Source organism: Phodopus roborovskii, unplaced genomic scaffold (genome assembly GCF_943737965.1).
Source record: "Phodopus roborovskii unplaced genomic scaffold, PHOROB, whole genome shotgun sequence".
NCBI lineage: Eukaryota > Metazoa > Chordata > Mammalia > Rodentia > Cricetidae > Phodopus > Phodopus roborovskii.
The window spans coordinates 7,082,614-7,103,622 of record NW_026126599.1 but is presented as its reverse complement, the minus strand read 5'-3'; the positions used below and the strand labels follow the sequence as shown (position 1 = coordinate 7,103,622).

The window sequence follows — 21,009 nt, the reverse complement described above, 5'->3', positions numbered from 1 at the left end:
AAGGACCAAGTTGTGTCCACACATTCTACCACCCTGTGGTGATGGCACTGTTAACCAATAAACTACAGCCAAGAGTGAGGAGATATTTTACATCTCATTTCCTGTCTGTTGACCCCCCCCCCCCAAGTAGCAGTCTTTCTCCCCAAATTCTTCAGGGCTGAGGCGATAGGACCTACTTGCTTTTGTACAGGGTTAGACAGCCAGTTGTTGCATGATCCTATCTTCTTGTTCCTGGTGCCTAGTCTGTGGAGCAGACTGTCTATGGACCTGGCACAGTAGACTGCTTTGTCCGACCAACCACCGTCATCCTGCTGACCATGTGATTGATGTCTGTGTTCTAGAAATCCCAGATGGCCCCTAATACCCACATCTATAGCACTCTCATCAATGCGGCCCTCAAGAAGCTGGACTATGCCTATCTCATTGATATCCTGAAGGACATGAGGCGGAACAGTGTCCCAGTGAATGAAGTCATCATCCGTCAGCTAGAGTTTGCTGCTGAGTACCCTCCCACCTTTGACCGGGTATGTGCGCCAACACTACAGTGCTCATCATTATCTTAGCTGCTGTGGTTTTGTCCTTGGAGGCTTGACATTCATTTCCTTGTTGAAAGTTGTTCAGCAGTTTTCCTTAAGAAGAACCCAAGGCCCTGAGCCACATTGAATCCCCTGGAGCTGACAGGAGGTTGTGAGCTGCCTGGTGTGGATGCTGGGAACTGACCAGTATGTGCTCTTAACCACTAAGCCATCTCTCCAGCCCACTTTTTACTTTGAAGCAGTCTCGGGTTACTCAGGCTGGCCATGAACTACTGGTTGTCCTGCCTGCATCTCTCACTAGTGCTGATTACAGCTGTGTACTGTCACGTCCAGCTTAAGTAGCCCTTCGCAGATATGCCTCCCATCCCCCACAGTCTTGTGATGCCATGGTGTACTGTGTTCACACAGTTCTTGGCTTCACCGAACCACCTAGGCTTAGAAGGGTGGAGACTGCCTTGCTCACCTGGTTTCCCAGTGTTTGCATGTTGTTTGGTGCTCAGTACTGAACTGTTCAGTGGGTGGGCAGACACACCGCAAATGATACAATTTGATAAAGTCTACTACACAACTACATATGCTCCCCCCCTTCAGAGACATCAGGCTTTTGGTTTGGGGCTTCTGGCCTTTGGTTTGGGTCTCTGTTGAGTCAGGCCCTGTGCTCTTTCCAGAGCATGAGTGGTAACTGTGGCTTAGGACACAAACCAGATGGGAAGGAGACATTTCAGGCTCCCATGTGTGGCACTTGAGTGACATTTTGAAGGCTGAGTAAGAATGAGTTGGTCATCAGGGGCAGACTGTGCCAAGCATTAGGCGTATGAGCATCTGTGGGCCACTTTAAAAAAAAAAAAAAAAGGTGTATAGGTATTTTCTTGGGTGTCTGTGCACAGTGTATGTGCAGTGCCCAAGTAGGCCAGATCCCTTGGAACTGGAGTTGTCTACCATCTTGTGGGTGTATGGAGCAGAACCCAGGTCCTTAGGACAGGAGCCAGTGCTCTTAACTGCCGAGCCATCCCTCCAGCCCCTAGACTTTTTTCAACTCCATGTTGTAAATGTCTTGCCAGGGGGTGGTCTACTTAGTGCAGAGAGAAAGGCATTAGGTGCAACTGAGGACCTAAGACCACTTAAAGCCTTCTGTCACTCTCAGACTTACTTTCTGAGACAGGGTCTCCCTGAAACTGGAGCTCATCTGTTTGGCTAGACTTGGCTATTGTCTCCTGTCTCACTCCCTAACAGAGGGATTATAGCATGAGGCATGGGTTCTAGAGTGAATTTGTCATCATTTCCTCAGCACAATGAATCTTTTTATTATTTTTGACACGGTTTCTCTGTGTAGCCTTGGATGTCCTGGCATTTTTGTAGACCCCACTGACCTCAAACTTAAAGATCTACCTGCCTCTGCCTCCCAAGTGTGAGATTAAAGGCATGTACCTCCATGTCCAGCTCAATCTTTTTAAATACAAACTTTTAACATTACATTTTAGCAGGGTCTTTTTTTTTTTTTTTCCTCTTCCTTTTTTGATTTGAACTATTTTTCCTATGTAGCTCCTGCCAGCTGTTTCAAACTCATCACAGCTCTCCTCTCTGCAAGGAGATGCTGTAGTAGTCCAAGCTGGTAGGTCAGGAGGGCAACAGTTCAGCAAAACAGGTGGAGTTGATGGGATACCTCAGTTCTAGCTGTGGGGCTGAGGTGACCTCCACAGGTTTAGTACTACAGTGCTCTTAGAATAAATGGCTGTTATGCAAAAGGCAATCTTTCCTACACCCAAATACATCAGATTTACAGAACTTGGCTCTTCACAGCAGTGAACCTAATGTTCATTTTTCTAACCTGTCCACTGTAGTCTCTTTGAAGAAAGAAGAGCAGGGGTCAGGGTCACCTACTATGGTGGTTAGCTCTAGGTGACATGTAGTGGTTTGGCTTGGCTGAGAACATTTCTGAACTCCCTGCTTTTCTCAGTGTATTCTGGATTCATTACAAAGTGATAGGTTTCATAGTGAAGCTTTCATCCCTGTATGTCACTTACCTTGACATAGTTTTGTACATTTCTAATTACAGTACAAGGGGAAAAACGTCTACTTGGAGAAGATCGATGGCTTTCGAGCTTATTACAAGCAGTGGCTGAAAGTGATGCCAGCAGAGGAAGCCCCACACCCTTGGCAGGAGTTCCAGACCAAGCCTAAGGGGAACCAAGACACCACTGGGAATGCTGGTATCAGTGGAGACCTTAGGGACAGGTGATGAAGTGTACTGCTATGACAAGTACCCAGCTTTCACAGTGCTGGTATCACCTTCCTAGGGCACAGCAGCAATTTTCAGACACAGGTGTGAGGACAAATGCTGGGCCTGGGCTGCCCTCCCCATCATTGGTGAGAAAATTTTATGCTCTGGGTCATACAGTGTCTATGACATTTAGCCTGCTGCTCTTAAAGAATGAATATAGCCAAGAGGTCTAAAGGTTTTATTTTTACAGATTTCAGCTAGTGAAGCCTTCACTTGTAGAGCCCATGTTCCCTCTGGGTCTCTTCTCTGGGCACCACTCTGAGAAGAGCTGCTCCAGGAGGGGGGTAGCCCAATAAGGCAGGAGCCAACAAGGTCCAAAGTCCAGAATGTAGAGGAGTCAAAGGTGTCAGCCAGAGCAACCCCGGCAACCACAGTGCGTGCACTCAATGATGCGACCCTGTAACAGAAGATGGAGACATTTGTATGCAGTGCTACAGCCCTGCACATACCTATGGGAACCTGCTGTACAGGTGCTGCTGGAACACTCCCTGCAGGACATCTTTACCAGAGCTCCATTTGGGTATTTTAGCTCTTTTGTGAAAATGGAAACAGCTGCTACCAGCCCAAAGTTACATTAAGACAAGACACACCAGCCAGCCTTGTTTTGTATTCTGAAACAGGGTTTCTCTGTTTAACAGTCCTGGCTGGCCTTGAACTTAAGGAGATCCAGCTGCCTCTTCCCCAGTGCTAAAATTAAAGTTGTGTGACCACCTAACTTAAGCCAGCCTTTTTATTTTCCTGGTCAGCCTGCTACTGCCTAGGGGGGGCTGAGTTCTTGAGGACACTGGGAGAAAAGGTGTACACTTCCTATGGCCAGAACTATCCCAAGGGCATAGTGGCTGGCTGTGGGACTGGAGCAATGCTATCTTTCTTTTCTGGAGAATAAGAGTTAATTTTAAGCAAATAAAGTTCTCTGGTAAAGTTCTGCTAAATCTTTGAGACACGGTCTCATGAAGGATGACCTTAAATTTCTGGCCCTGCAAACAGCTGCTAAGTGCTAATACACAGATGTGGACTACCGCATCTGGTTCTACGGGGCACTAGAGATGGAACCGGGGCTTCATGCATACCAGGTAGCCATCTACCTACTGAGCAACAATCTAGAGGCTGGAACACTTAAGAGCCTCGTCTTGGGAAGCAGCCATCAATCAGTAGCCATGGCTTGGCACATCTATACCAGAGTCCATCCTTGGCACAGAGGACAGAGCTGCCTACTGAGTTGAGGCCATCTGCACCAAATAAAAACTGGAAATTAAGTCTTGCTTTGATGTATGTAATGAGGGAAAACAAAGGTCAAGGTGAATGGATGGTCTATTTGGCCTGGTGTTCCATTTCAAGGGGTCTGGGGACTGGAGCTCAGCCACTACCAACACCACTGCTAGGTGCCTAGCCTAGCCCTGATTTTGAAACATGATCTTATTCCAAGTTGGTCTCAACCTCCCAAAGGCATTACTCCTGGCTTTGGAACAAAGTTTTGACAGATTACATGCTGAGATTAATGTTACCATGAGACTAGCGGGAAAGGGATATGTTGCCTAGTGGTCACCCCAATGTAGCTACTGCCATTACTTCTCCATAAGAAATGAGGCTTGGTCCAGTTATCTGTCCATAGATAGTATTGAGACCAGCCTTTCATCTCAGAATGACCACCAGATTCCAGCTAGCAAGGATCTCTGATCAGGAGGACTCTTGGGAGGGAGGGCTAGCAGGCTTCCAATGACAAAAATACTTCCCGAAATAATACCCCTTATGGTCAACTATAGCAGAACTTTAAACAGAAAATAATTCCCCGTCCAGCCATCAGACATTACCACTTCTAGCTTGCTTTTTGGAACCCGGCAAATGCAATTTGTCCCAAAGTTGGTGTCCCGAGTCTGAATGCAGCGGAGGCAGCACAGATTCTCGTAGCCCTGCTTTTTCCACTTTGCAATCAGGTTTTTGTCTGCATAGCCTTCTTTAATGCAGTATTCATAGAGTTCTGTCAGAAAGGCAGGGACAAGGCATCAGAACATGGTACAACAAACCTGCTTCACCCTGGACTAAAAGGAAAATTAAGCTGGGTTTGGTGGTATCAGCCTTTGATTCCAACTGGGGAGGCAGACAGGAAGATTTCTCTGGTTTGAAGCCATCATGGTCTACAAATTGAGTTCTATGAGAGTTGATTACCCAGATCCTGCCTCAAAAAAAAAGGGAAAAACCAAGCAGAGGCCTTTAATCCCAGAATATAGCAGAGGCCAGTAGATAGCATTGTTAATTTGAGGTCAGTCTGGTCTATTTAAGTTCCAAGCCAGCCAGGGCTACTTAGTGTAACTTTGTTTTTTTTATTTGTTTTTATTTAAATTGCACACAAACACACATAATTTCTTCATCAGTGATAAGAAAACTGATGCTTGTTGAGTTTGCAAAGACAAGAATCTTTGTTTCTGGAGTCAGGATCTCACATTACAGCCAAGGCTTGCATGGAACTCCCAACAGTTTTCCTGACTCTGCTTCCCAAGTGCTGAAAGTATAGGTTTGAACGATAACACAGCTTTTTCTTGAAGCATTTTTTTTTTTTTTTTTTTTTAAAGAGATAGTTTCTCTGTCCTGGAACTTGCTCTGTAGAAATGGCTAGCCTTGAATTCAGACAACCACTTGCCTCTGCTTCCCAAATGCTTGTTTAAAAGTGTGTGCCATCAGACCTAGTGACACCCAGCTTTTTATGAACCACCATATAAATTCTGAAAACCACTCAAGTCAAGAGGGTCAACAAGATGGCTCAAAGGCCAAGAGTACTTTCTATACAGACCTAATGACCTGAGTTCGCTTGCCCAGACCCACATAACAAAAGAAGAGAATCAACTCCTTTAGGAATGCTACATGTATGTGAACATAATAATAGCTTTTTAAAGGTCAAGGTATTTCGCCAGGTAACACTTACCTCTACTTATGGCTTTCCTCTTGTAAAAGAGGTCGAAGATATATCTGGTTTTCTGGTGATGGATTCTGAAGATGGGCCACAGAGATTCCACTTTCCTCTTTCCCTCATGGGGTTCAGTTTCAGCTAGAGAGAAAAAAAGCATGTGTGTGTTTTAGGAGAGTCAGTCTGCATAGTACATAGCATGTTTGCTTCCTTAACTAGTTATGATTATTTTATATCCACGGGGATAGTAATGAAAACAATGGACAATTAACAACAGTAAACAAAAAACTGGAATCCTCAAGCCCTTCTAGCAGAATACAGAATGGTGTAGGAAATGCCTGGCAATTCCCCAAGAAGTTAAATAGTTACCATGAGTTTAGAGCACACATCAAAGAGAGATGAAAACAGACTCTTTTTATCCACATTCTAATTTCCTTTACTTTCATAGAAATGAGTTAAGAAATCTCTTGACCCATAGCAACCTTGACTACTACAAGTCCTGGGTATTTAACAGAAACTGGCGCAACCAGTTGTGAAAAGAGAAAGCAAAGTTAACAGTAGCTGCAAGCCTGATCTCATAATAACAATGATCAGATTAGCTGTAAACAGATATTTCAAAGATTGTTTTATATAGCAATTCAAGGGGGGGCTGGAGAAGTGGTTCAGTGGTTAAGAGCACTGAGGTTAAGAACCCAGGTTCTATTCCCAGCACCTAAGTGGCAGCTCATATCATAACTAACTCCAGTTCCAGGGATCCAATGCCTCTCTCTTTGGCCTTTGCAAACACCAGGCACAAACATGGTACACATGAAGCAAAACACTCATATAAAATTGAATCTGACTCCTGTTAAGTTGTGCTCTAACCTGTACATTTGTACATACACCGTTCACATGCCACACCCCACCACATACACACACACAAATAACAAATCAAGTAGTCGTACCACAGGATGGCTTTTAATTATCACCTTGCCAGAACTAAGAATCACCTAAAGGGCCTCGATTGAGGAATGAGCTAGATCAAATTGGCCTGAGGTAGAAGACCTATTCTGAATAGGGGCACCATTCTGTGTGTGTGAGCATGTGTGTGGCCTGAACTGTGTAAGAGTTGAACTATACTGAGCAAGTAGCAGGGGTGCATTTACTTTTTTTTTTTTTTAAGTTTCTTAGATTTAGTTTATGTATATGAGTGTTTTGTCTGCATTTATGTATGTGCACCTGGTGCCCATGGATGTCAGAAGAGGTGCTGGATCTCCTGGAACTGGAGTTATAAACAGTTGTGAGCAGGCACGTGGGTGTTGGGAAATGAACCTGGGTCCTCAGCAAGAGTAGCCAGTGCTCAATCACTGAGCCATCTCTCCAGCCCTGTTCTCTGCTTTTGACTGTGGATGTGGGCTTTAGTTTCTGCCTTGACATCCCTCAGTAACAGGCTGTAACTTGGGATTCTAAGCCAAATGAAACCTTTCTTACCTCTTGTTGCTTCTGGTCAGAGTGTTTTATCACAGTAACAGCTATCAAACTAGGACATACTGTGCTCACCAAGGGCTATCATATGCTGCAGATAAAATTTCCAAAGACAAGGTGATTGCCAGGATGCCCAAAGTCAAGATTACTATGGTGGTGTGTTGTAGAAACTACTACATGGTGCAAAGACCAAGGCCTAAAAAAGATTTTCAAAGACCCATAAAAAAGATGAATACATAGCAGAGTTCCAGGCCAGTCAAAGCTTCAGGGTATCTCAAAAAGGGGAGAGAAAAAAGCAGGAATAAAAATACTTCATAATGGAGCTGTTCCCAGCACCCATGCCAGAATGCCTCACTACGCCTTCAACGCCAGCTTTAGGGGATCTGACACCTCTTCTGGCCTCCCCAGGTACCTGTACATACATATACCCCCTTCCCCGATGTAAAATGAATCTAAAAAGGAAAAAGAAAAGAAAAAGCTACAGAGTAAACTGGGCATTGTGGTGCACCTTTAATCTCAGTGCTTGGGAGGCACAGGAAGGCAGCTCTTCATGAGTTCAAGACCAGCCTAATCTATACAGGTCTAATACAGATAAAGGTATGTAGAGACTCTATCTCAAAAACAATGAAAAAATTTACAGTGAGAACCTGCCACCAACAAATCACTGAAGTGGAAAATACAACTGATCTTTCACAAATACACCCTCTTTATAATAAGAAATGAAACACCTTGTTTTTTTGGAGGGGGATATTTTCATTAATGTTATCTTAAATTTCAGGGCTTTCAAGCATTCTAAATTGATAAGTAAACAACAAAATTTGACCAGTTTACAAGAAGTCTCTTCTCACAGACTATCCTTGGAATCACCTGAACCTTGACACATCAATCCAGCATACCCAGGCAAGAGTACATCCACTCACCTTCTCTCATCTTTTGATCCAATTCATCCAATGTTGGCTCAATTAGCTCCCAGCCATCTGGAGGCGCTTTCCGGCTTCTTTTGACTTTGGGCATTTCCCAGCAAGTTAGCTAGTAAAGACCTAGGAGAAAGTCAGGTGCTCTCTGAGTCTCAGATTGCCAAAAGCCCTTGGCAGCCATTCCTGGTGCCCATTCATTTACTCAAAGCAGCAAGAGCAGTAGTAGCTCCATGAAGGGACACCTACCCAGACTGCCTGAGTCCACACTGTAGCTCTGCTCCTTATGGCTGTCAAGCTCAGAAAGTGTAACCATGTTACACCAATAGGTCATATGTGCTTTCTGAGCTCCTCTAGCAAGTGGCTCTCCACCCCCTATTTCAAAGCCAAGCACAGATGTCTCAATATCCACCCAGTTACTTATCCAGGAGAGGCTGCTCCCCCATGAGCCCCCTAACTCTACAACAGAGAAATGAGAACAGTAAAACAGATCAAGAGTGAAAACACTGTGGCCTTGAGATCTGCTGGAAGGTAATCTCTTTCTGACAGTTACTATTATTTATCTCACATACAACAGTGTCTACAATAGAAAAGAGAACCTGGGACTCCAGCTGACTGCTCCAATTTCCCCAGTCAGTTTCTGCTGGATGTTGTGAGCAGCAAGTTTCATGACATCTCCTCTACTTACTGAAATTTGTTTCCTTTTTTTGTTTGTAAGTCTCATCTACGTGGACACTATAACCAGAACTCTACTGGGCACTCCAGCTGGATGCCTTAAAGTGGCTTCCCCAGTTAATTTCTGCTATCTACTCTCTCTCCCCCTTCTCCCTAGCTATTTATTTTGTTACTTTGGCTTGCATGCAAAACCAAAAGTATGCCCACAGCAGGTCATTCTCCAGAAGGCCCAAAACAGCCTCCTCCCTAGATAAGAATGGTGACACACACTTATAATCCAAGCACATGTCAGGTGGAAGAAGAAGGATCAGGAGCTCAAGGCCAGCTTCTCATATACAGTAAGTTTGAGGTCTATGTAGACCATGTGACACCAAAGCCTAAATTTTAGTTGTCTTGCCTGTAGAAATAAGGATACTAAGAGTCAGGCAGCAGTGGCATGTGCCTTTAATCCCAGCCCTAGGGAGCAGAGGCAGACAGATCCCAGTGAGTTCAAGGCCAGTCTGGTCTACCAATCAAGTTCCAGGACAGCCAGACCTGTTACACAGAGAGGCCCTGTCTCAAAAACCAAAAAAACCAAAAAAAAAAAAAAAAAAAAAAAAAAAAAAAGGAAAGAAGGAAGGAAGGAAGAGAAGAAAAAGGTTAGTAAGATCTACCTTAAGAAAGAAAGGCTAGTAAGATCTACCTTATGAGGTATCATAAAGAATTAATTAAAAAAAATCAATTACAATGAAAGCCTTTTAAATGACCAACCCAACGGATGACAGTTTAAAAGGGGGAGAAATCTGAGTATAAAAAGCACCATACCTTCGGATCTCTTTCCACGAGAATATATAAAAATCCCTGGTCTTTGCAGTTACAAGTCTGTGCTCTTGTCCAGATTTACCAATTATTCTGTGTCTTGGAGGACTTTTCTTCTTTGGTCCTCGGTCTCTTCTGTAAAATGAGAGCAGTAGATTACAGATAATAAACAGCAGGCAAGTCAAAATATAAAAGCATGTTTTATTTTTCAAGACAGGGTTTCACTGTATAGCCCTGGCTGTCCTTGGACTCACTCTGTTGACCAGACTGGCCTCGAACTCAAAGATCTGCTTGCCTTTGCCTCCTGGGATTAAAGGCATGTGCCACCATGCCTTTAATCCGTTTCTAAAAGGCTAAACGCATCTTTTTAAATTGCATTAAGCTTTCTAGCTGGCCATTTATTACCTGTAACCATAACCGAATCATCTCTTCCAATGTATTCAGTCCCACCCGGTATATGGTGAATTTACTTTACACACACACCTTTCATTACAAATGGATCAAATTCTTAATTGTTGAATACAGGGTCACATAGCTGAGAATTGGCAGTCTGATCGCTTCCCAGGCTAACTAGAGAATCGCTTTCTCCTAACCCAGGAGAATTCTTGGGAGACTCTCGGGTAAGGAGTATTCTTGGGAGACTCTCGGGTAAGGAGAGAGGTAAACTTATCAGGAGGAAAGAGTTGGGCAGTTTACAGACGAAAAGTTGTTTAGGAAAGGAAGTGAACGACAGGGAAGTTACGGGCAGGAGAGTGGGGAAAACTCAGAGACCAGCATCTGAGAAACAAGCGCTATCTAGAAAACAGTCCCGGAAGAGAAAACGACATGGGGAAAAAAAACAAAAACACTGAGAAATAAAGAGCCCCAAATCTACCATCCCCTGTGCAGAATGATAAAGGCACCAAGTCATCAGGGACTCCAGTCTCTGCCGTGACCGTTGTAAAAGATACAGTGCTCGAGAACAGAGGAAACACTCACCGCAAGTCAGGAACCTACCGCCGCCGCTTCTTTATTGACGGCTTCCGCTCTGGCGAGAAACTCTTCAAAATAAGGCCCTCGCGGAGCCCCGCCCACCTCGCGCGGTAATTGCGTCATCTTAGGTGTCCGAGCGCTGCCTTTGTAGAATTCCGGAAGCCCTGCGGCCCTTTTCTTCTCACTTCCTGTGTGGGTGGCCGGCACAGCTACGCGTCTCCCCGGACCGGGATACCGGGGAGCGCTGTTGCCTGGCAGCACGCGGTCAGGCCAGAAATTCAGGCAACTCGTAAGACAGCTCGGCCTCGGTGAGGTCCCCGTTCCTTGCGGCGGCGGCGGCGCGCGGAGAGGGACTGGGCCGGGCGGAAGAAGTCGACCCTCAGGCATTTCCGGTTCCGGTGTCAGTTCGAGGCGCCGCCGCCGCTGCAGCCGCCGGAGCCGCGATGCCTAAAGGAGGTGAGGGGGTGGGCGCGCGTGGTTCGCGCGGCTTCGCTAGGGGCGGCCGTGGGTGGGCTGTCGCTGTCCCCTCAGACCGCGGACCTCTAGGAGACCCGCACCGAAGGAGGCCATCCCCCCCGCCTCCCAGCCAAGCGTGGGCCTCGACGCTCAATTGTCCTGACTGGGAAGCTGAGGAGCGCAGTGGTCGAGAACCTCTCCATCGGGAATCTTAAGGAGATTCATGGGCGCTGGCTCCTCTCTCCCGAGGAAAGCGGGACCCAAGAGTCGCTCCTCCGAGCCTGGGGACCGTCTGAAGTTGTCCTCCCACTTGGCTGGCCGGAGACTGAGTCACCGCGTCCCGCGCTCGTGCGGAGCCTGTCTGCCGCGAGCGTAAAATGAGGGTTCTGTCGGGCTCCAACTCGGCCACGGCTGCCTCATAATAAGACCGTGACTTAATGATCTGGATCCTGGCCCACCTTGTTTTTATTCCTTCCTTAATGGCACGGTAGCCATTAAGGATGTGTCTCTGACCGCCTAACTTCTTTGTCCCTCGGTTTGTCGTTTCCAAATGGGGAGGCAGTGTTTATATCTCTACCTCTTGTTCTGTTGTGAGGCGTAAACTAGGTGACCCACGGACTCAGTCCAGTGCCCCGCGGCCCCTGAATGTTATTGTGTGGGGGTACCAAGAAGACAGCGTTTCCCATCTTTACGTTCTCTTTCCCTTTTAGAATCGTGGGTTTGAGTACCAGATATACACATCTTAATTCTGTGGCCTCGAACAAGATTTTAAGCTCTTCTAGCTGGTCTTCTTCGTCTGAATTACAGGGGTATGAATAAAGTTTAGCTTAATGAGTTAGGAGTTCTACAACAGAGTAGATCGCACTAAGGACCTGGCGCAGAACAGATGTTCAGTGAATGTTGGTAGCTCACGTGTTAAGCTAGTTGATGAAGTCAGCCTACAGGAACATCTGCCTGGAGCTTTTTTAAGCTCCAGAATTGTTTCTTGTCAATATTCAGATATTAGGCCTTACAGAACCGAGTGCGGCTAAACCTAGGTCTCTGCTGATTTGTTCTGTGTCAAAAAGAGCACTGTCTTTTTTTGTTTCCTTTTAGGTTTTTTTTTTTTTTCTTTCGAGACAAGGTTTCTCTGGTAATCCTAATTGTCCTGGAACTCGGTCTGTAGGCCATGCTTGTCTCTAACTCACAGAGATTCCCCTGCCTCTGCCTCCATAGTGCTGGGATTAAAGGTAGAGCACTGTCTTGTTCTTCCGTCTCACCTGTAAGAGGCAAAGGAACCTTTCCAGCTTCAGAGTTCAGACTCCGAGGTGGGAATTACAGTTCATTGGTCTTAAATATGAAATCCTGGATAATTGACTTACTGTTTTGATTTGTTTAAAGCTTTGCAGGCACACAAGATGTGTTTCCTTGCTTGGATTAATATGAGGAGACTATAAAAAAATATTTTTTAGAAATTCACCAGGCAGCCTGGCAGTGGTGGCACACACTTCTAATCCCAGCACTGGGGAGACAGAGGCAGGTGGATCTCTGTGAGTTGGAGGCCAGGCTGGTCTATCTAGAGAGTGAATTTCAGGACAGGATCCAAAGCTTCAAAGAAACCCTGTCTCAAAAAACAAAACAAACAAAAAATGAAAAACAAAATAATAAATAATTCTGTTTTCATCATACTGTGAATTGTTTTTAGAGTCTTGAAAGAGCCTCTGTAAACCAAACTAAGGTCAGTATCCCATAGACTAATGTAGGGAATGAGGCCCTGTAGTGACTGGTTTTTCGTTGTTACTACTGCCTGGAATATTAGGAAGGCAAGAAGCGGGGGTGTTTACTGTTTTTTTGTCTTTGTTTTTTAATGGTGAGCTTGGTATCTCACAACATGCCCTTCATGAGATACCCCTGGGAACTCAGTAGTCATTAAAAATGGGTGGTTGGGCTGTGGCAGCCCAATTACAGCTCTGCAGCTGCTGTCCAGGAAATCGGTGTCTCTGCAATATTCTCCAGAGCTTGGAGTAGTTCTGGCTGATTACAGATTCTCTACTCAGAGCAAGACACTTTCAGCAATCAAGAGAGGTCCTGTTTGGCAGTAGAGGTCATAGCCACACCAGCATCAGGATGCAGAGGAGTTGCTACCCAGTTATAAGAAGAGCTTTAGCAGGAATTGGTCTAGTGTTCTGGCTAGAGCATCAGGGTATGGAACTTATCCTCTGAGATGAATTGTCACTAATAGTTCAGAGTTAGATTGCTGTTGGATCTGTATTGAACTTTAATTTTACTAGTTCAGTTTTTTTTTGTGTGTGAGTGAGGTTTTTTTGCCTGCATATAAGTGCACTATATGGGTACAGTGCCTAAGAGGTCAGGAGAGGACATTGGATCACCCTACAACTGGAGTTACAGATGGTTTTGAGCTGCCATGTAAGTGCTGGGAACCAACCAGCCCCATTTGCAGGTTTAACCTGAACACAGAATTCCTACTGATAGATTTTGGACTTTTATCCTGTAAATATTCTCTTCATATCACCAAGTATTTTATTCTTTCTGCTGCTATTGGTGGTAGTTCGCTTATGAGGCCAGTATGGTAGCTTATGTTTTTCTACCAAGCAGTGTATTAGAATAAACATTTTTTTTTTTTTCTTATCCAGTTCCACACAAAATTCCAGCCTTTTTCTTTTCTTTCCTACCTTCCTTCCTTTCTTCCTTTCTTTGGGACAGGGTTTCTCTATGTAACAGCCTTGGCTGTCCTGGAACTCGCTTTGTAGACCAGACTGGCCTTGAACTCCCAGAGATTTGCATCTGTCTTCCTACAATTGGGATTAAAGGCATGTACCACCATACCCAGCTCCAGCTGCTTTTCAAATGGTAATCAGTTTATTTTCACAGCAGACTTATGGGGAAAAATTTGAGGCTATGGGAAAGTATACACCTCCCCAGAGAACCACAGATCTAGAAAGTGATAAAACTGAGATTGGAACCCAGAGCTTTAGGTGTCGGAATTCTTACTGTTTTCACTTTGCTTGACACTGTCTCCTTGCCTGTGGTAGAAAACCATCAATGGCTGTACCTGTGTCCTAAGGATCAGATGAGCTTGTGATAGAGTATTAAAGAAATGGTTTGTAGTGCCAGAAGTGGCAAACATGTTTCATGCTTTCCTGATTGCACCTGAGAACACTATTTGGACTTTGTTTATATGTTTGTGAAAAGGTCTTACTTTGTGCCCTGCCTGACCTGCAACTCCATATGTAGACCAGGCCTGACTACAATTCAAGAGGTCTTTATCTTGCCTGCCTTTGCACTCTGGAGTGCTGGGACTAAAAGGTGTGTGCCATTAAATTTAGCCATATCTGGGTTTTAAGAAACAGGATTCAGTTAGACTCCATCTTCCTTTCCTCACTGCAGGTCTTGTTGTTAGGAACCTACATCTGGTAATTCGTGTATCAAGTGTCATAAGCTGCTGCTTTTGTCCTTTGGGGACGCTAGGTGGTACTTGGGGAGGGTGGGTGAGGTCCCCTTTGTCCCAAGCAGGACAGCCTTTTCTGTCCCACCTTCCTGAACTTGTGCTCTTTGTGCAGGTAGAAAGGGAGGCCACAAAGGCCGGGTGAGGCAGTATACAAGCCCAGAGGAGATTGATGCCCAGCTGCAGGCTGAGAAGCAGAAGGCCAACGTGAGTACATGTCTGTCAGCTCCAATGCTCTGGCTTGGTACCTTGCTCCTGGGGAGGACAGGAAAGGACTCCTGTTCTCCTAGAGAAGTCACCACATGAGGGTGAGGCCTGGAGCAGCCAGGCATAGTCACAGAAGGGTCATCCTGTGATTGGACCAGTGAGAAGGGACTTTGCCCATGTTGCAGCAGTTGCCTCGGTGGTCCCCACTCTTGGTCCTCTGCGCCTTTCTAAAGGCTTTCCAGCCACTCCATCTCCAACTCTGATTTCCTGCAACTCACCACTGGGCTCCTGGAGCCACATAGGGAGGGCTGCCTGCCTTCTCATACCCCCAGTGTCCTGTTCATTGCTCTTGGCTTTGTCCAGCATTGCCTCTACTTGTGACGCTTAACTAGTGCTGCTTGTCTTCCTCTAGTCCAAGCTGAACTAGTAGTTCCCTTTTCTCTGGGCCTGGGGAGCCCTGTTCATTCCACCATTATTTTCATCCCCTGCAACATTGGATATCCATATCTGGATTGAGGGCCTAAGGGAGCAGACAATTCCCACCCCAGGAGCCCTGAGAAGGGGAGGGAGAATGTGTGGGTAGGTGTTAAGAGAGTACAGACATACATTTTGGGGAGGGGGGGCTTTCTTATTTCCTTTTTTCTTTTTTTGTGGGGGAGCAGAAGCTCACTATGTAGCCTAGGCTGGCTTTGTACTCTTGGCAATCCTGCCTATGTTTCATATGTGCTGAGATTATGGGCATAAGCCATGATATTGGCTCTTCCCAGTCAATTTTCTTTTTTTTTTTTTTTTTTTTTTTTTTTTGAGACAGAAAAGTAGAGGCAAAGTAGCCTGCCAAGATGTAGTGCTAAAGGGAGTATGTGGGCAAGCCTGACCATGGTAGCATAAAAACCAGAAGGGCGTGACTAGGAAAGTCACTTTGGAAACTGCATGTAGCAGTTGCCAACTGAGCAGACACACAGTTTTCAGCTCCACACCTGGATCTTTCTGACCTTGTGAGATCAGCTATTCCCTGGGCTGACCAAGGTGGCTGTGAGGGGAATTAGGGTCTTTTATGGCTATATTGGGCCTTTGCTGGAGTAGAGGTCTGGCCTCTGGTCCATGAGGTTGAGTGACTGGGGTCATAGAGTTAGGACCTTTGTCATACTTGGCTCAAGCCTTCCTTCCAGGGGCTTAATGTGAAGGTCCACAGTCAGAAGGTGGTCATGGGTGTTACATTCTTGGGGATCTGTTTTGCATTTTTGATTCTGCAGGTTGTCCATTTCTGAAACAGGAAGAAGATGAACAAGAAGAAGGTGGAGATGGGGCTTCAGGTGACCCCAAAAAGGAGAAGAAGTCTCTAGACTCAGATGAGAGTGAAGATGAAGATGATGACTACCAGGTGAGTCTGGAGACTGCAGGCCACACCCATTCACTCGGCAGATTAGACAGGGTCTCACATAATCTAAACTGGCTATGACCTGACAATTTTGTCTCCACCTCGACAAGTGCTGGTTTTATGAGCATGTACCACTATGATCAGTTTTTTTATTTTTTTTAAAGATTGATGTATCATGTATACAGTATTCTGTCTGCATGTATGCCTGCAGGCCAGAAAAGGGCAGCAGATCTCATTACAGATGGTTGTGAGCCATCATGTGGTTGCTGGGAATTGAACTCAGGACCTTTGGAAAAACAGGCAATGTGCTTAACCACTGAGCCATCTCTTCAGCTCCCTGTTTTGTTTGTTTTAGTTGGTAGATACATACCATGGTGGCATATGAAGTCAGAATAGCTTTGTGGAGTGGGCTTTCTCCTTCCACTTTAATGTGAGTTCCAGGGATCAAAGACAGGTTGTCAGACTTGCAAGGCAAGTTCTTTACCCACCTAGCTATCACTGGCCCTTTTTTTTGAGTCAGGGTCTCAAGTATCCTAACTTGGTCTCAAGCTTGCTATATAACCGAACCTGGCCTTGAACTGGTCCTCATGCCTCTGCCTCCTGTATGTTGAAGTGTTACCATATACTTACATATACCTCTTGTTCTTAGGGACTCATAATCTAATGGGAACATACAGCGAAAATGATGTAAATGAATGGTGTAAATTGAAATTGTGAGAAGTCCTACGAATCATATTGATAGACGATACTTGGAATAGCGTTGTGATAATAAAGTGGCTTAAGCCAAGGATACAGCCACCTATGTTTAAAAAAAAATAGATGCTAGGCAGAGTAGTTGAGGCAACCAGACTAGTAAGTGTAGAGGCCCTGGAATGAGAACAAGCTCTGCATGTTTGAAGAGCAGAAATTGGGGACTGTTGAGTTATGCCTCTATAGTTACAGAAGGGTGTTGGCTTCACTGAATCAGGGACTGAGCAGGGCCAACTATGGGTGCCTCAAAAGTAGGAGAGAGATAATCAAGTTTGCTTTTTATTTTATGTTTTTACATGTATTTATGGGGTGATGGTCAGTGCACAAGCATGCTATGTCACGTGTGGTCAGATAAGTTGCAGAAATCTTGGATCCTGGTGATCAAACTCAGGTCGTTAGGCTTTATAGCATACATCTTTATTCCATCCAGCCTATCATCCCAAGGTTTACTCTGTTTGTTTGTTTGAGACAGTGTTTCTCTGTGTAGCCCAGGCTAACCAGGAACTCACAGAGATCTGTCTGTCTGTCTCTGCCTCCTGGGTGCTGAAATTAAAGGTTTGTGCCCATACACCCCTACCACCTGACTTAAGGTTTACTTTTTTAAATGCCACTGATTTTGGCTTTTCTGGGGAACAGATGCTAAAGTGTTGTAGAATGCAAGAGAAGACATCTCATGGCTTGCTCTTTAGTGATTGGCAGTAACAGGGTAGAAGAGTGGATAGATTCCAACAATATGTTGGACATGCAGATGCGAGGAGAGATCAGGTTGTATGAGAGTAGTTCTCAAGTCAAGCTGTCATGGATAGTGGTTTACATGTTATAGAAAGAAGTAGTTAAGTTGGATGTAGGCATATGGAACTCTGGAGGTTGTAGGCTGGCTTTCTCAGGCACCCCAAGAACTTACTTTCTCTAACAATATTCCTGCTCTCTCCTAGCAAAAGCGAAAAGGTGTGGAAGGGCTCATTGACATTGAGAATCCCAACCGGGTGGCACAGACAACGAAGAAGGTCACACAACTGGATCTGGATGGGCCAAAGGAGCTTTCAAGGAGAGAACGGTAATGTCTGCTGGGTGTACCTGCAACCTAGGCACACAGACTAGGGCCCCAGACCAGGCACTCAACCTTCTAGCCACACCTACAGCCTCATGGACTTCACAGGATTAGACAGCCTCATGGCCTTTTAATAGACTGAAAGCTGTCAGGATTCCAGCCTACAACCTGGTGCAAATCCAAGGATGGCTACAGAGGAGGAGTTTGGGTGTCACTGGGGCTATAGAGGACTCTGTTTCAGTACCCCTCTATTAGTTTTCTTTGTGTGATAGACTTCCCCAGAGCAGAAGGGCTCCACTGTCCACCAGGATAAGTTGTTGTCCTTTTTGGACCTCAAGTCAGAAAGTCCCATCTCTGCCCAACAGAGACATAGAACTGAGGATCATGAAAGCCAGCGCCCTGCTGGTGTTTGTCTTCGCCTAGGAGATCTGCAAAACCTTGGTTAGTCCTGAATAACCAAGAGATAGCCCTGTCAGGGTGGATCTGCTGGCCAGTAGTGCTATCACCACTCCTCCAAAATAGGTGTCTTCTCTAGTCTCGTCTCCTGAGTATACTGTTTCCCCATCCAGTCCTTGCTGGCTGACTTTCTCATCCATCCCTTTGAAGCAGGCCCCCATGCTTTGCTTCCTATTACTGCCCAGCCTTGTAGACTGGGAATGCCTCCAGAAAGCCCCTCTGCTGCTCCTGCCAAGCAGGGCTTTTTCTTCCTTTGTCATTTGGCTCCTCCAAGGTTATCAGTGCAAATGAAGCCCTTTGTCCTCACATCCTAGACAGTCAACCCTCCTGGTCAGAACCACACAGGGAAACTGATGGCCCTTCCTACTATTACTGACCACACCCTTGTCCCTTGGAATCCAGTTTTTATTTTCACACCCCCAAGGGGCTCACCTGCTTGGGAAGTGAACTTCTATAAGAATGTGCCCTGAAGTCAGGTTGTGTCTCTTATCATTTGTGGTTTTCATTCCCTGCCCTGTGCCTTCTACATTATGTCATTTTCTCTGGAGCACAGTTTACTTGGTTTGAGTCCCATGTTCTTGTGCCCACTAAACTGTCTGAAGTTTGCAGGCATCAATCTTGTCCATGCAACAAGGCACTGTTCTCTCTTGTGCTAAGTTTCTCATAGGTATTTGCCACCTAGGCCTATTCCCCCTCCTCGTTTGTTTGAGGGGTGTCCACTAAAAGAAACACTTAGAACCAGAGCCTCCCCTTCAGCTGGAGTGCCTTTTTGTCTAACCCATCTAGCTGGTAGGAAAGCTAGCCTGTGACACCATTTTATCCCAACAGAGAAGAAATCGAGAAGCAGAAAGCAAAAGAGCGCTACATGAAGATGCACTTGGCTGGGAAGACAGAGCAGGCCAAGGCTGATCTTGCCCGGCTGGCAATCATCCGGAAACAGCGGGAGGAGGCAGCAAGAAAGAAAGAAGAGGAGAGGAAAGGTAGGTTCAGGTCTGCTGGCCCCAGTACAGTTACCTGACGGGTTTTGGGCAGGACCCTAAATCCTGTCTTTGAGGTGGGAGGGGCTGAGGAATGACAGCTTCCTGATCACCTATGTCAGCCAGTAAAGCCTGGCAGTCTCTAGGGAGATCCTCCTGCCCACCATCATGGAGTCAAATGAGGACTGGGACCAGTAGAGCACTGTCTAGCAATCACTGACTCCAGCAGCAGGAGCCTTTGAAGCTTGGGTCTTTGTAAGGGGCTGTGCTTAAAGCTGTCTCCATTCTTCCAGGGTCTTGAGATAGTGGAGCTATATGTATGAAAGGAAAAGATGCCAGGTGTCATACCTGTGTCCACTCTTCACCCTCCCTCTGGACATCTAAAGGTTATCCAGGTTCTCGCAGGCCTGAGGGTATCTTGTGTAGAGGAACACTTTTGAGACTTTCCATGGAAAGGGGGCAAGGATGGCTCAGTTTCCTGCCTATTTACTGAATTATGAGGAAAGTGAGATGTACAACTGAGAATTCAGTGGGGCATCCCTTCCTTTCCTGAGCCAAAGCTTATTTGGCTTTCCAGACCAGTAGCTAGGTATTGCTACTGACTTGAGATGTTAGACTTCAGAATACACAGAGAGAGGTTGGAAATGCAGGGTTCTACCAGGGATGCCAGAAGTTTCCAGTAGCCACCAGACTGTTGCTGGGCTGAAATGGACAGGCAACTTTTAACAAGGTGGTGACAACCACTCAAGCAGGGTGGAAATATCTGGACACCTGGGCCATGTAGCCTCAGCAGAAATCCTCTCCCTCCAGTGGCAGCCTGGGCCTTTCTTGGCTCTCTTCCTATCTTTTAACGGAGCTAGTTTGCACAAAATGTTTTCTGAGGCCTTGGTCCTGAAGTCCTGTGATTCAGAGAGATGTGGGAGGTGTTTTTGCTATGTTCTAACCCCCACCCTTCCCTTCCAACCCCTCAGCAAAAGATGACGCAACTTTATCAGGAAAACGAATGCAGTCACTCTCCCTGAATAAGTAAGCTGGCCTGTGGGAGATGCCAGGGAACTGGGCCGTGCCGCCAGGACCTCTGCCGTGTCTCACCCACCCTGTGCCCTGGCGCCTCTGCAGCAGCCCCTTATGGCCAGGAGCCCCTATGGCCTGGGGCCTCTTCATCTTGGCACAGAAATCGTTCAGGGGTTGTGGGGGGCTGGGGGAGGGGCAGCTGCTATCTTTGAGACAGAAAGATTGCAGGACAGCATTTCATACATAGCCATTTGAATGTTTCTGCTGTTTTTAGAATTTGGAACCCTGGTTTGGGGGGGGGTACCTGGTAAGTGGGGTAGAGATTCCATTTGTCCAGTAGATTGCACGTTGGGGGTGGGGGGTAGTGCCAGCAGGCAGCTGCTGTGGGAGTTGATGACAGCCAGCCCAGACTGCTGTCTGGGTACTCACTCAGTGGGGCTGTTGGGAAGCCTGTGCCCCTAAGGGTCCAAGGTTTGTGCCTGGCCAGTTCCGTCCAATGAGGCCTCACCTCTGACCTGTTCTGCCCCCTTCCCATCCACTGGGTCAGGGCTAGTGGCCATTTTTAACCCTACCCATTGATCATTTCAAGAAGTTACTGTGCACCACCCAGACAAGACATGCTCCTCAAATTCAACTTGTATATTTGGCAGATTAAACGACATTATCATAACCTTTGCTTGGCAATTTATCTTCTGGCTAACATACTGTATTTTTGCTCATGGCAGCTACCAGC

The 21,009-nt window shown here is 46.1% G+C and overlaps 3 protein-coding genes across 3 annotated transcripts in view; 2 read left to right on the top strand and 1 right to left on the bottom strand.

Moving 5' to 3' along the window:
* Positions 1 to 4,073, top strand: part of Ptcd1 (pentatricopeptide repeat domain 1) — a 35,467-nt gene extending 31,394 nt beyond the window's left edge. Inside the window, exons 9-10 of the mRNA XM_051205484.1 lie at positions 342 to 524; positions 2,593 to 4,073. Coding sequence (XP_051061441.1) covers positions 342 to 524; positions 2,593 to 2,775 — 366 coding nt within the window. The 3' untranslated portion in view covers positions 2,776 to 4,073. The remainder of the gene's footprint in view (positions 1 to 341; positions 525 to 2,592) is intronic.
* Bud31 (BUD31 homolog) lies at positions 2,979 to 9,685 on the bottom strand. Its single transcript, XM_051205483.1, has 5 exons — positions 9,577 to 9,685; positions 8,104 to 8,223; positions 5,738 to 5,860; positions 4,629 to 4,795; positions 2,979 to 3,214 (listed from the first exon to the last, which is right to left on the bottom strand). Exons 2-5 carry the CDS (start codon positions 8,195 to 8,197, stop codon positions 3,164 to 3,166), a joined length of 435 nt encoding a protein of 144 aa, XP_051061440.1. The 5' UTR covers positions 8,198 to 8,223; positions 9,577 to 9,685; the 3' UTR covers positions 2,979 to 3,163.
* Positions 9,686 to 10,841: 1,156 nt separating this feature from the next.
* Pdap1 (PDGFA associated protein 1) lies at positions 10,842 to 20,960 on the top strand. Its single transcript, XM_051205482.1, has 6 exons — positions 10,842 to 10,998; positions 14,559 to 14,650; positions 15,924 to 16,031; positions 17,714 to 17,835; positions 19,114 to 19,265; positions 20,234 to 20,960. The coding sequence occupies exons 1-6, from the start codon at positions 10,986 to 10,988 to the stop codon at positions 20,290 to 20,292; spliced, it is 546 nt and encodes a 181-aa protein (XP_051061439.1). The 5' UTR covers positions 10,842 to 10,985; the 3' UTR covers positions 20,293 to 20,960.
* Positions 20,961 to 21,009: the final 49 nt, after the last annotated feature.

Bases quoted from the DNA above. Each gene is read 5' to 3' on its own strand.
- Pdap1 (XM_051205482.1), top strand. The intron at 14,651-15,923 runs GTGAGTACATGT...TTTCTGAAACAG, and splicing joins CTGAGAAGCAGAAGGCCAAC to GAAGAAGATGAACAAGAAGA. The intron at 17,836-19,113 runs GTAATGTCTGCT...TTATCCCAACAG, and splicing joins GAGCTTTCAAGGAGAGAACG to AGAAGAAATCGAGAAGCAGA.
- Bud31 (XM_051205483.1), bottom strand. From the start codon at position 8,197: ATGCCCAAAGTCAAAAGAAGCCGGAAAGCGCCTCCAGATGGCTGGGAG. The intron at 5,861-8,103 runs GTGAGTGGATGT...TTTTCTCTCTAG, and splicing joins GGATCAAAAGATGAGAGAAG to CTGAAACTGAACCCCATGAG. The intron at 4,796-5,737 runs GTAAGTGTTACC...CCTTTCTGACAG, and splicing joins GAGGAAAGCCATAAGTAGAG to AACTCTATGAATACTGCATT.